The sequence below is a fragment of the Acomys minous genome (genome assembly GCF_964271855.1).
Source record: "Acomys minous genome assembly, chromosome: 12".
NCBI lineage: Eukaryota > Metazoa > Chordata > Mammalia > Rodentia > Muridae > Acomys > Acomys minous.
In genome coordinates, this window is record NC_140493.1 from 88,818,289 (window position 1) to 88,831,914 (window position 13,626).

Below are 13,626 nucleotides of genomic sequence, written 5' to 3' on the forward strand. Positions count from 1 at the left end.
TCCGTGACCTTTTAAACACCAGACCATTTCCAATACCACTTATTGTCTTGTTAGCTCTGGGTGCCCGTCCCACACTGCATCTTAACGCTTCCAGGAACTTAGTGTTGAGTGATGGTACTAGATTTTTTTTTTTAAAGTGTGTGTGTGTGTGTGTGTGTGTGTGTGTGTGTGTGTGTGTGTGTGTGTGGTCTGTCTGTCTGGAAGCCAGAGACTGACCTTGGGTGTCTTCCTTACCTAATCTATCTATGTTTTATTTACTGAGGCAGGGTCTCTCATTGATCGTGTAGCTCATGTTTTCCCCTTCCTGTGTTCTGTGGCCACTGGAGCTCTGAACTCTCGGGACTTACACTTATGCAGCAAGCCCTTTCTTCATCCCCCGGGCCGTCTCTTCAGCACAGAGGGCATTACTCTCACTAAAAGTTTAGTTTCCTACTTTATATTTTGTTATAACATATTTCCAGCTTTGCTTGTTTGTTTTTGAGGCCAGACTAGTCCTCAAGCCCAGAGTTCTGTCTGCTTTTGCCTCCCAGTTGCCAAGATCAAAGGCATGCATCCACACCCAGCACAGCAGAAGAATTTAGAAAGCCCTAGAAGACTTGGTAATATTGGGATGATACCAGCGAGGAAAGATTGACATGATGACCTCATACTTTATATTGTCTAAAATAAACTTAAGTAAAAACGTTAAGAAGTCATTTTATTCTTAATAGTAAGTCTTATTATGTAGCCAGGCTAGATTTGAACTAACTGCATAGCCCAGGGTGGCCTGGAACTTTCCATTCTTCTGCCTAAGCACCCCCAGGGCTGAGATTATAGATGTACACCACCATGTTCAGCCTTTCTTAGCGGCGTGTTTACAATAATAACATTAGTTCTTCCCATACATTTTCACCCGTACACTGTTGGTTCATTGTCATCTTCCTCAGTGGTTCATCAGTGTGTGACGAAACTTCTCCTAGGGAGATAGCACACACATCTCCACTTCCACTCCACATAGGGAGCCCCTGACAGACCAAAGTATGAATACTACCAAAATCCAACATGGTGAACAATGAGTTTTACTGCGGGTTACTTACAGGAATATGGGTGAAGGGTTACTTACAGCAGCAGAAATGATTCAAAGCATCACCACCGAAGGCCACCTCAGCACAGGCGACAGCACACTGCACAGGCAGCTCAACAGGTTAGACAGCATCCTTTCCAGGTGCCTCAGTTGGTCTAAATCCCTTCCAGGCAACTGGGCTGGGATGAATCTTTCCACCCTGGCTTGTCTGAGGGTCTTGTTTGCAGCAGCGACGCTTGTTTTCTCTAGGAGGGAGGGGCCTAGTGAAGCTGGTTAGTTTCAGGGACTTCCTTAAAAGATGAAATGCTTCAATCTCGGAGGAAGTTGTTTTTTATACATCATCTAAGAAGAACATACAACCTAATGAATTATTACTTTAATATAGAGGACACATAATGAATTATTACTTTAATGTAGAGGATACATAAATGGGACAGCTCCTTTTTTCTTTTACTTTAAAAACCATCCATCCATCCATCCATCTATTCATCTACCCATCTACTCCATCTATCTATCATGGGTGTGTATGTGTGTGTGTTTATGTGTGCACACACATGTGCCACGGTGGAGGTCAGAGGACAACTTACAGAACTGGTTCTTTTCTCCCACTATATGGGCTTGGTGGGTTGAACTCAGGTTCTCAGGCTTGGCAGCCGGCTTTCTTCCCTGCTCAGCCTTCTCACCAGCCTAGAAAAAGCCTCTTGATGAGGTTCAATACAACTGAGGATCATGAAAAGCCTTGGTTTTAGGACTTCAGATAATCTCAATAATGTAAGGCCTGCTTACTTTAACAACTACTCTTGTCGTTCCCTTCCTGTCCCTCTTCTTCCTCTCCTGCTTCCTGTCCCTCCTCTTCCTGTCCCTCCTCTTCCTGTCCCTCCTCTTCCTGTCCCTCCTCTTCCTGTCCCTCCTCTTCCTGTCCCTCCTCTTCCTCTCCCTCTTCCTGTCACTCCTCTTCCTCTCCCTCCTCCTGCCTCTCCTCCCCTCCTTTCGTCTACTCTTCCTCTTTCTGTTCCCCTTCCTCCTCCTTTTCCTATGCCTCCTCCTCTCCCTTTTCTTGTTCCTCTTCCTCTTCCTGCCCCCTTCTGTTCCTCTTCCTCTCTGCCTCCTTTCCCTCCCCCATCCCATCTCTTCTCCCCCTCCTGTTCCCCTCCTCTCCCTTGCTCTTCTTTTCTTCATCATCATCACCATCATCATCATCATCGCGTGCGTGTGCTGCAGGTTGAGTCCAGGGCCTTGCACGTGTCACTGAGCTACATACTCAGCAAAAATAAATGAGCAAACAAACAGAAAACAACAACAACAAAGCAATTTTTAAAAGTTTAAATTTTAATTTAGTTATGAAGGAGAGTCGTGAGGTGCTTGCCGTGGAACTGGCTGCGTTGCAGCCATCAGAATCTACAAGGTGATATTGATTGCCTGTCTAAATAACAATCCGCTTTGCCCTTCAGATTTGATGACAACATCATTTTAAGTCATGGCACAACCTGATTTCCTTCTTTTTGTCTCACGTTCTCCTTTGATAAGATGAGTTAATTGCTGGCAGTTTTAATGTAGTAAATCAAAATTTCATGTAGAAGGTATAATGTACGTGATTCAAAATTAATTGCCCATTTTTTTTTTTTAACCATTTGCTGAATTTCCTATCAGGGACCCAGAGTCTAAAACAAATATCATAATACTTAAAAAATAAACTGGGCAAGCCAGTGAGACTATTATAAATATTTATAACACAGTCATATGTATGTATTTGCTATTTATTTGTTTTTGTTTTGTTCCAAGTTCAGGGTGGCCTTGATCTCACTATGTAGTTTACCATAGCCCCGAGCTCATTTTCCTCCTATCTTCATCTCCAAAATTCCTGAATGATGGGCGTATGCCACCATACTTGGCTACAGTTGTCACTCCTTCATATTTTGATCATCAGTAGAAATGAGCCATGAGGTCTCTTGCCAGTTTGACCGTTCTTTAACCAGCCATATCTGTGCTGAGGTTCCTGAGGAAATTATCTAGTATAATTCACATGTAAAGATTCATTTTACTTTTTAATTTCTATGTGCACATGTGTATGCACCTATGTGTGAGTGCCCATGTGGCCAGGGCAGATGCCAGATATCTTGGAGCCGGCATTATAGGCAGCTGTAAGTCATCCAACTTGATTGCTGTGAACTGAACTCAGGTTCTCTAAAAGAAGTGTCCAGCACTCCTAACCACTGAGCCATCTCTCCTGGCCCTCTAATATATTTTAATATGAACCTGTGCCTCCTTAGTTAAATTTAAAAAAAAAATCATATTCAAAATGCCAAGTCTTTATCCACCTCAAAGTAAATTGATGACTAAAAATATAGGTTGACAAAAAACAAATAGTACAAAGGATAATATATAATACATATACATATGCATATATATATATACTATTATCAAGCAACATTGAAAAAGCCTGACATGGTGGTCCATGCCTGCAATCCAGCACTCTGGAGGCAGAAGCAGAAGAATCGCCTCAAATTCAAGGCCAGCCACGGTTACCTAGTGTGTCCCTGTCTCAGAAGACCGAAAGCAAACCAAAGCCAACAAAAATGAAGCCACATTGACTAATATTTTAAAAGATTTAAGTGGCTTGTCAATGAACATGTGGGCTTTTACCTTCATCTGAATCAGGCAAACTAAAACAAACAAACAAACAAACAAGTGGTCTCTGTAAGAGAATTAGGAATTTTAACATGAGCTATTTTTAGATTATTTTGAAACTGCTTTTAGGGGCTGGAGAAATGGTGTATCAGTTAAGAGTACTGGCTGCTCTTCCAGAGGTCTAAGGATTTGGTTCTGAGAACCCACATAATGCCTCAAAACCATCTGTAGCTCCAATCCAAGGGAAACTACACCCTCTTCTGGCCTCCACTTGTACTGGGCTGTTCACATGTGTATGTGGTCCACAAGCATACAGTCTCAGGCAAAATACCTATATATACACACACTAAAATGAAACGATATTTTCAAAACATAATTTTAATGAAGACTTATTTATTTTATTATTGTGTGTGCAAATGTGAGCATGTATGTGCAATAGCACATGTGCAGAGGCCAGAGAACAATTCTGTGGAGTGAGTTCGCTCCTTCCACTTTTATATGTGTGTGTGTGTGTGCGCACACATGCAACTCAAGTCATTACATTTGCCCAGCAAGCACCTTTTCCCACTGAGCTGTCTTGCTAGCCCTTGTCTGGTTTGATTTCTCACAAGTTTATAATTTTTGAGCTGGGGGTATAGAGTGCTTGCCTAGTGTGGATAAGGCTCTGGGTTTGATTGCCAGAAATGCCAAAAAGAATCATGTTGAGGCATATTTAAAAGTAAGGTTATTTTATTTGTATTGTGAGACCCAGAAGATTATTACACAAGTTCATGTAGCTAGATGCAAAAACACAGTAGCAATGAGCTTCTCTCTATTTTTTAAGGCAGGGTGCTGTCCTGGACTCACTTTGTAGACCAGGCTGGCCTTAAACTCACAGAGATCCACCTGCCTCTACCTCTCAGAGTGCTGGGACTACTGGCATGCACAACCATACCTGGCTTGCTCTCTATATTTTATTTTAAGTTCATATTTTTAGTGGGAGGAATGTGAGTTTGAAGCAGGTTTAAATCGAAATCCCAGGTCTTCGTAAAAACTCCGAGAGACTTGGAAAGCTCTGTACCATATCGAAGCATCCATTTTTCTCTTCTATACAGCCCCACTATTGACCTCACTGTCATTATATGTTCTAATAACCTTATAACCCCAAAAACAGCGCTTGCCATGTGGTAGCGAGCGGGTCTTTAAAGACACAAGTATTTACGTCTCAGAGTAGAGCCGAGCATGTGTGTGGAGCCTTAATAATACATGTTCCCTATCTTTCCAAAAAACGCATCCGTTCCAGCTGAGCCCTTCCCTGGGACCCTGTAAGACACATGGATGCATCTGGGAGGTTTACATTCATAGGGCACACGAAGGGCACTCTTACTGAAAAGCCTACAGCGAGCGTTTGACTGATGGGCTTGTTGCTCACACAACGTCTGGGCTATGTTGAACAAGAACACGTATGCTGCTTCACTTCTCATCCCCAGCCACCACATACTTGAAACATGTAGTTCCGACAACTGCAAGAAGCAGAACATGAAAGCAGTGAGAGAGCCACCATCTTTACAATGGGCCGGGGGGGGGGGTGAGGGTAGGGGGCGGTGGTGGGATTACCTTTGAAGTCGAAGAGAAGTGTTTCGGAATTGATGGAGTGCACCGTGACTTTACTGAGTCCTATTTATGAAAATGCTCTTTTGCCTTCATGCCAAGAGGCTTTAGCACAGTCCTAAGAAGGATTTACACAAAAGAAACACAGTCCAAATTTATGATGTGTCTGCAAATGTAAGGAAAAGTCTGAATTTACAGTATTTGTAATTTATTGTTGAGTGTCTCTCTCTACCACTCTCCCTGGAATGCTGGTGTTTTATAAACACAAGTGTTGGCTGCAAACGGAGACCGTCCTAACCTATGCTACTTTTTAAGGGGGACTCTTCAAGCGTGTTCTCCACGTCTTTCGGGGAATTGATGAGGGAAATGTGCACAGACCTCATGCTCTTGCCTTTGGCTTTGGCCCAACCTTTTAGCATCAACAATCTTGACAGGAGGTTTTATGCCTTGAGCCCAGCCCCCCCACCCCACCCCCACACACACCTTCCATATTTGCTGCCTTTTTTATACATTAATCTGCAGGAAGCGGAAACACACACAAGCTGGTTTTGAAGTTAGTGACCGACTTTGATACCTGTTCAAATACTTTTTCCTTCTCTTGCATCTGCTGGTTGGGTTTCTGAGTGGAATCGTGCACTTCACAATTACTATACGAATTGTTTGCTGATCCACGCACTGTCCAAAAAAAATGTCAGATTAAAAAAAATATGAAGGTATACATCTGTATATGGACATAGAAACAAAATGCGTGCCTGGTGCCCACTGAGGCCAAAGAGGCCATTGGATCCCAGCACGTAACTAGCGTCATGTATTGCAATAAGCCACCATGTGGGTGCTGGATATTGAACCTGAGTCCTCTGGAAGAGCATCCAGTACTCATAACTGCTGCGCCGTCTCTCAGCCCCATTTTTCTTTCCTTTTTGAAGTTGATATTTTCTAAGATTTTTATGTTTCTTCTAAACGTGTATTCTAGAGTAGATAATATTGAGGAAAAAATAAATGCCGCCCCCCATACAAACAAAAACCTGGCTTGGTACTGGAAAGATGGCTCAGCAGTTAAGAGCATTTTCTGCCTTTGCAAAGGGCCCAGCTTTGGTTCCCAGTATGCCCACAAGGAGGCTTACTACACCAGGGTGGCTGAAGTGTCACTAGCAGGGAAGAGACTTCTAAGTTATGGGCAAGGAGATTTATACAATGCATAAAACCAAACTCGCAGTTACTGCTGACTCTAACTGAGGTCAAGAGGGGAGAAACCCATCTTGTGCGCCCTCTTCGGCTTTGTCAGCTGATCTGAATGTAATACACACACTTGCCAGCCTGGAGAGGTTGCTGGTCATAATTCATCCCTAAAAAGATGTTTTCCAGCCAGTCGTAGGGTTACACACATGCGGTTCCAGTGCTTGGGAGACTGAGGCAGGAGATCAAGTGTCCTAAGACAGCCTGGCTGCACGATGAGTTTGTGTCTCAATCCGTCAATCACCCGCCATCGCGTGTGTGCATGGAGAGGTCAAAGGACAATTTGCAGGAGTCAGTTCTTTCCTTCCACTGTGTGGATCCCAGGGACTCAAGCTCAGATTAGCAGGCTTGGTGGCAAATGCCTTTACGTGGCCCCACTAAAACCTCGTTTTCTTATTTTTCAGTGTAGAAGGTAAGTGGAGTTTATTATGAGGTGACGTTCATGGAGTGAGCATGGGCAATGGCCAGAGGGAGGCCATTGTTTAAGCCCCACCCTTTTAGTTAAACTTTATATTATCATCATTATTAATAATATGTTTTCCTGCACTTTCATTTTAATTTTGAAACAGTGCTACAATCACCCCATTTCTCCCTTCCCTTTGCTGTCTCCAAACCAGAAGTTCTCATCCTGTGGGTCACGACCCCTTTAGGATGAACGACCCTTTCACAGGGGTCGCCTAAGACCCTTAGAAACCACAAATGTTTACATTATGATTCATAACAGTAGCAAAACCTTAGCTATAAAGTTGCAACAAAAATAATCTTATGGCTGGGGGGAAGGGGCGGTGTCACCAGAGCATGAAGAACTGTATCAAAGAGTTGCTGCATTAAGAGGGGTTGAAATCCGCTGCTCCAAAACCCTCCCATATACCCTTCCTTGCTCTTTTTCAAATTCATGGCCTCTCTTTTTTTCCTTAATTATTGTTACATGCATTCATGAACATGTATAGACATATATATATTCCTAAATATAACCGTCTCGGTCTCTACAATGTTGCTTATACGTATGTTTTCAGGACTGACCGTTCGGTACTGCTAAACACCTGATGTGCCCTCCTCTGGAGAAGACCATTTCTCCCGCTGCTCTCAGCGTCCCTTAGTTGCCTGAGGTTCTTTGTGTGGGGTTGAGGCCTTATATTATTATTATTTTTTAAGTCTCTAGAATAGATGGGCTCCTGTGGGGTGCTTTCCTGTCGAGGTGCTTGTCAGCGCATTTGGATTAACTCTTACGGGAGAGGACAGTAGAATTACCTCTTCTTTACTAGGAAGCCTCTGGCTGCATAATCATCAAGTGGTACATCTTACACTTAAGATTTATATTCCAAAAAAAAAAAAAAAAGATTTATATGCTTTGCTTGCACTAATGAGGCCTCAGTAAGAAAGGAGGCGGGGGGGGGGGAGAAATAGGGCTATGTTCCTGTATGAAGCTTCTGGTCCAAGGAACTGAACATCGGGTTGATGATGACATCAGCAAGAGGCTTGGCTTATTAAGGGCTGCGCATGTATGTTGTTGCGCGAATGAATAGGAAGCTCTGATCTCAGCAGGGGCATGGCAGCCTTGGTGGTTACTGGAGGTCTGTATGGCTCACAGAGATAATCTGCCTCTCTATGGTGTGTCAAGAGCTGCTTCAGGTTTTCAGGCCTGTGAGTCTTACCCACGATCCGTTCTTTTAATGATGTGTTGTCTGATCTTTATTCCTTGGTCTTTCACACAACATTCCTTAGATCAAGCAATGGCCTGAAGAAAGTAGTGCCTCATTCTTTTTTTCTTTCTTTCTTTCTTTCTTTCTTTCTTTCGACAGGGTTTCTCTGTGTAGCCTTAGCTGTCCTGGACTCACTTTGTAGACCAGGGGAGCCTCGAACTCACAGTGATCCTCCTACCTCTGCCTCCCAAGTGCTGGGACTAAAGGCGTGCGCCACCGCTGCCCGGCTTCTCATTCTTTTTTTTTTTTTTTTTAGTGATTTATTTATTATTTATATATGTGCGTATGAGCCTGAATCAATTTATGTGTATGCAGGAGCCCACAGAAGCCAGAAGGGAACACTGGACCCTCTGAAACTGGAGTTACAGGAAGTTGCAAGCCACCATGTGGGTGCTGGGAGCCAAACTCAGGTCCCCTGCAGGAATGACAAAGGCCACCTCTCCAGCCCACCTCGCTCTCTTTTAGCAAAACACCCTGGAATCAAACTAGCCTGATAGTTTCGAGAGATTTCTTAAGCCATGAAGCAAAATAGGCCATAGAGTGGGCAAGGACTATAAACGGATGCTGAGACGCTGCTGCTGCAACTGGTTTGGGATGAAGGAAAGGGGCATGATGGGAAGAGAGAAGGAGGTGAGCAAACAGTAACAAGATCGCTATGTTCCTGTGGACATCCATGTTTTCCAAGGAATTTTCCTACTATGTTACTTACAGCATGATGATTGCAGAGAGAGAGAGAGATGCCAGGTCGGAACCGCACTTAGGTATGGCCCATTTGAGCCCATTTTCTGTGATGCAGGGTCAAAGTACCCAGGACTCAACATAACTGTACAGAAAAATGCTGCAAAAAAAAATCAGCATATTGATCTGAGCCTGAAGTAGTTGTATTAAAGTTCATGAGCATGATCCCTTGCTAAAAATGACAGTTTAAAGGTTGTCCCAACAATACGATGACAACAAATTTGAGCTGTGAATGAGGCCACTTCCTTCCTGATCAGATGCGGCTTTGACAGTTCCCATCTCCCGTATGGAGCAGAATTGCCTCTGTGGCAATAGCTTAGGTTTTGATTAATACCATAAACTCAAGTTGTTGGCTGTCGTTCAGCACGCTTTGCCTTTGAATAATGACCATGGTTTATAAAACACTCAGCCTGGGAGCCGGAGGACTAAGGAGAGAACTTTATAACCAGACAGGGTGGGTTCAAAGCCTAGTGTTGCTGCTCCCGGTCACTTCTGGGCTCTGCGTAAGTTGGCGAGTTGTTTCACGTCCACGTATCTTCATCTGCATCTTTGGGATGCTGACTTGTTATACTGAGAATCCCTTGAGGTACCACATGAGCAGCCTTGACCCAGAGCCTGTAGCCGATACAGAATCCCACGAGCTGTCCTATTAGTAGTACCTCAGCCAACTGTCTCCTGCAAACCAAAACATACTGAAATGAAGTTGAATAGCTCACAATAAGAGCAAAGGATGGAGAACACAGCAGTCCAAAGAAAACAGGACCACAAGCCAGGAATTGTAGGTTATGACGGCCTAGCCGGTCAATGATCAACGCATTTGCCTTACAGCGTACTTGTCTGTGCACCGCCAAATGCAGGTTTGCACGCTTTTTGAATTCTGTCAAGGTCTCGTTACTAGTGAAAATATTTTTAACTCAGCAGGTTCCGTTTTGGTGCCAGCGAAAATAAAACAGTGGTAGGTGGACTGTGTCAGTGTAAAGCTGGGACTGTGGATGACAGCCTGCAGTTTGCTTTCTGAAGTGTGCGTTGTCACATACACAGTTATCTGTTTGTACCGGTTGCTGCCAGCCCTCCAGTTGGTTGGTGTCTGGGAGCTGAGTCTTTATGCAAAACCTGAGCAGGGTTAAAGTTCCCAGAATTTTCCAGAAGTGACAGGGAGGGAGCAGAAGAGTTCATGTTGGAAGGTGTCTGTCTGTCTGTCTGTCTCTCTCCCTCCCTCCCTCCCTCTGCCTCTCTGTCTCTGTCCCCCTCTGTCTCTATCTCTCTGTCTGTGTCGCTGCTCTGTGTATTCCTGTCCTCCTTTTTTTTTTTTTTTTTTTTTAAGGAACTGTGATGATGCTACGCACTGCAGCTCACCCTACTGGCTAAAATAAGAAACTGCACCACAAAGGACCATTTTCTTTAAAAGTGGGGGAGGGGCTGCCGCTGCAGAAGCCTGTCTTAGCCACGGACTTCCACTGGCTGTTCCCTCTCCCAGCTTCCTGCTGACTGGTGTGGTTCCTTTGGGGATGCTCTTAGGCTGTGCCGCCCTTTGCGTTGTTCGACTCACAGGTGTTTTGTAGCGATTGTTCTGTGAATGTCAACTTGCGTCTGTTTCCTATTATTTACACTCCTCCACTCTTACCAGTGCTATTCTTAGCGTGGCCGTGTAGATAGCAGTATTCTTAAGAAAGAGAATCCTCCTTCAGGACTTAAGCTCAGACCACTCCTGCATCAAGGTCCTAGTTAGAGCAACTTTTCACAAGAGTGATAAATGGAAACTTTCTTCACCAGCCTCTCATTCATTCTGCAGATTTAATGACACGGTACTATTACACTCACTGCCAGGGCCTTGGGTGGGTGGGTGGGTGGATGGGTGAGGGGGCTGAGGGTGCGAAGGAATATTTATAAACTGACTTATGGGTAGATAGAGGAGGAAAAAGATGGGCAAGAAGCCAGGCTGCATAGAACAGAGAAGAATCTGAGTCCTTCACTGCGCGTGGATTAATCGTAAGAACCAACCACGCAAGTCCAAATGGATATTTAGAAGTCGGTGAAGCCTTGCAGATGTTCTGTGGGAAACACCATACATTTGCTAACGCATGAGGTTGTGCAAAGTGGTGTGTAATTTATAACACAAGTATTGACAGACGCGACCCATCCCTCCCCGCCCCCCCCCAGCTTTGGTGTCACAGATGTGCTCTGTACTATAGTCACGTGTGAGTGACATTTCACATATCTGGTCACGTCTGTATCAACACATTGCTTTAGAGCCAGTGACTTAGGTGAATAGTTCTAACAAGGACAGATAAGCTGCCATATTGACGATCCTACCAGAGTCGAGCTTTGGGAACCGAGTTAGCAGTACTGGCCATAGTACTGCTACCAAGTGTGAAAACTAACTGGGTTTGGATCAGGAAACTTTACTTATAGCATTTTGCTGAGGACTTTTTAGCTTTAAGAGGGAGTCTCATGCCCTGTGGGTTCTTAAACATCAACGGAGTAGGAAGTCCTTCATTCTCTTCTGATGTCAACAGCAGTAACGGCAAAATAAATAAATAAATAAAAATTACAATTTCACACTAGCATCTATTTCTGTACATTATTCAAAGACATGCAAAAAAAAAAGTCATAGCGAAATGCAGGCAGTTTCTAACCACGTGACACAACACAGTTGCTTACAGGTGACAGAAGACTTCACAACAGCACGCTCACAGTTAATTAGAGGAGAGAGAAAGGGTGTTGTTGACTTAGACCAACATAAGAAGCGCTAACGAGCCTTTACATATCGAACAGAAAGTGTGCATTTGTGTTTCGCATACTTTCTGTTCTTCTATAGCACCGCGTTTTTATTTTTTGTTTTTTTGTTTTTGTTTTTGTTTTTTTTTTTTAGTGCCTAGTCTGCTTTTCTATCTCTTTTCATCTCTTTAGTAAAATTGTCGCCGCGCTCTGCCTTTGTCCCTAAATAGCACCTGCAAGTTCAGAACCGGGCTGGTTTGTCAAAAGTGTTACTAGGGAAACATCATGGCTCTCTCTCTCTCTTTTTTTTTCCCCCTCCGATTCTATTTGGAACTGAATTAGTAAAATGAAAGTTTCTTAGCAGCTGACTTCACTTCTCCATAAAGTTTATGGAGCAGCAACAGCTGGTTGAATCCGAGGCAGCAAAAGCCAAACTTCTAAGTGGCCAAGCGATTGTTTCCGAATTAAGGGGGAAAACTCATTAGCTGGTAATGAAAACACAGGGAATAAAAACAAACAACGCAGGGACCCTGGCAAATAATTACCTTCCACCTGACACAAAGCTGTTCCATCTTCCTGCTCCAGCCCCCAGAAATTCCTAACCTATCACTCTAGGAAGCATGAACGAAATTGAGTTTGACTCTGAGAAAAAGAAACAACAGCAAAATCATCCCCGGGGTTGGGCCCCTCAGCACAGGTACTCAGCGGGCGAGCGGGCGAGCAGGCGAGCCTGCCACCGAGTGTGCTAAGGACAGTATAGAGCGCCCAATTCTTATGACCCTTAGAATCGAGGAACAAATTACCAGCTAATGGCAGGTGAGCCCCTGATAGAATTCCCCTAGATCTTGTTTAGAAACACAAAAGGAAAAAAAAAAGGGGGGGGGGGAGAGAGTGCGGCTGAAGGCAGTGGAGGTGACTAATGGAGACATAGTGTGTTAGAATATCTATCTGTAGAGAAATGTATTGATTCTGAGTGAGTTGCAGTGGGAAGTCTTGTCTCCAGTGGCAGAGGGTCTCCGCTTCTGAGAAAGCCACTCTAAGCAGATGGAGTTCAAAGCCCTAATTGTTCGGTTGCTCGGTGGAAATGTCTGTCACTGTAGCTTGTGATCATTTACGCCCGATCCCACTGGACTCCAGTCGTGGCCACTTGGAACGGGGCTGGGGGGTGGGGGTTGGGGGGGGGGCTGTGAGAGCTTCGGACGGACGCATCCAGAGAGCACGAGCCGCTTGGCTTTAAGCAAAAACTATGCCTTTTAACTTAAGCTGATCCAAAAGGACCACAGCCAATTGTCAGCTCTTCTATAAAACTTTTCACCCATGCCTCTCAACTAGTTGCAATCGTTTTTAATTACATTGGAGCATCTATTCACGCAGCCCGGGAGGCTAGATTCTGTGTGAGCCCAAGTGAGGTGGGGCCACTGGATGTGATAGTTTAAAAACGCTTGTGGCATCATCACTGGGGGCTATTCACACTTAAGCGTGAGGTGTATTTTTCAGTGTTTTTCTCAGCCACAAACCATCTGTAGTGCTGACCTAGGCTGTGTAGGAAACAGTGCGCCATAACCCCTCCTCGCTGCATAAGTAGGCAGGGGCACAGGCTGCCACCAAACACAATGGAGCCGCTGCGTGCGAGTCCACCTTGTGTAACTAACTATCCAGAGGCCCCTGTGCTCACACAGAAGTGACTCTCCTTCTGAGGTGAATCAGTCAAGTGGCAAAGCCAGGCAGGTATTCAGGGGTGAGATTTTTAGACAAGGAAGCTGTGAGTGCCCTCAGCATGCGGGACCCGGGTCTTGGAACAGAAGAAAAGGCATCGATGGAAAATTCTATGAAGTACAGACAAAGCTCGAATGTACCAATATTAATTTGTCGGTTTGGCAGATAGATTTCACTCCCGGAAGAAGCTGACGTTGAGGAAAATTGCACGAAGGCTGTATACAAGCCGGGTGC

At 44.4% G+C, this 13,626-nt stretch overlaps 1 protein-coding gene across 3 annotated transcripts in view; it reads left to right on the forward strand.

Annotated features, from left to right (window-relative positions):
* The window catches only part of SKAP1 (src kinase associated phosphoprotein 1), a 293,558-nt gene that overhangs the window by 58,006 nt on the left and 221,926 nt on the right, over nucleotides 1-13,626 (forward strand). Inside the window, exon 1 of one of the 3 annotated variants that reach the window (XM_084749212.1) lies at nucleotides 12,392-12,492. The exons of the other annotated variants lie outside the window; for them this stretch is intronic. Coding sequence (XP_084605338.1) covers nucleotides 12,486-12,492 — 7 coding nt within the window. The 5' untranslated portion in view covers nucleotides 12,392-12,485. Of the gene's footprint in view, nucleotides 1-12,391; nucleotides 12,493-13,626 lie in introns of those variants that run through there. 3 annotated transcript variants of the gene reach the window in all.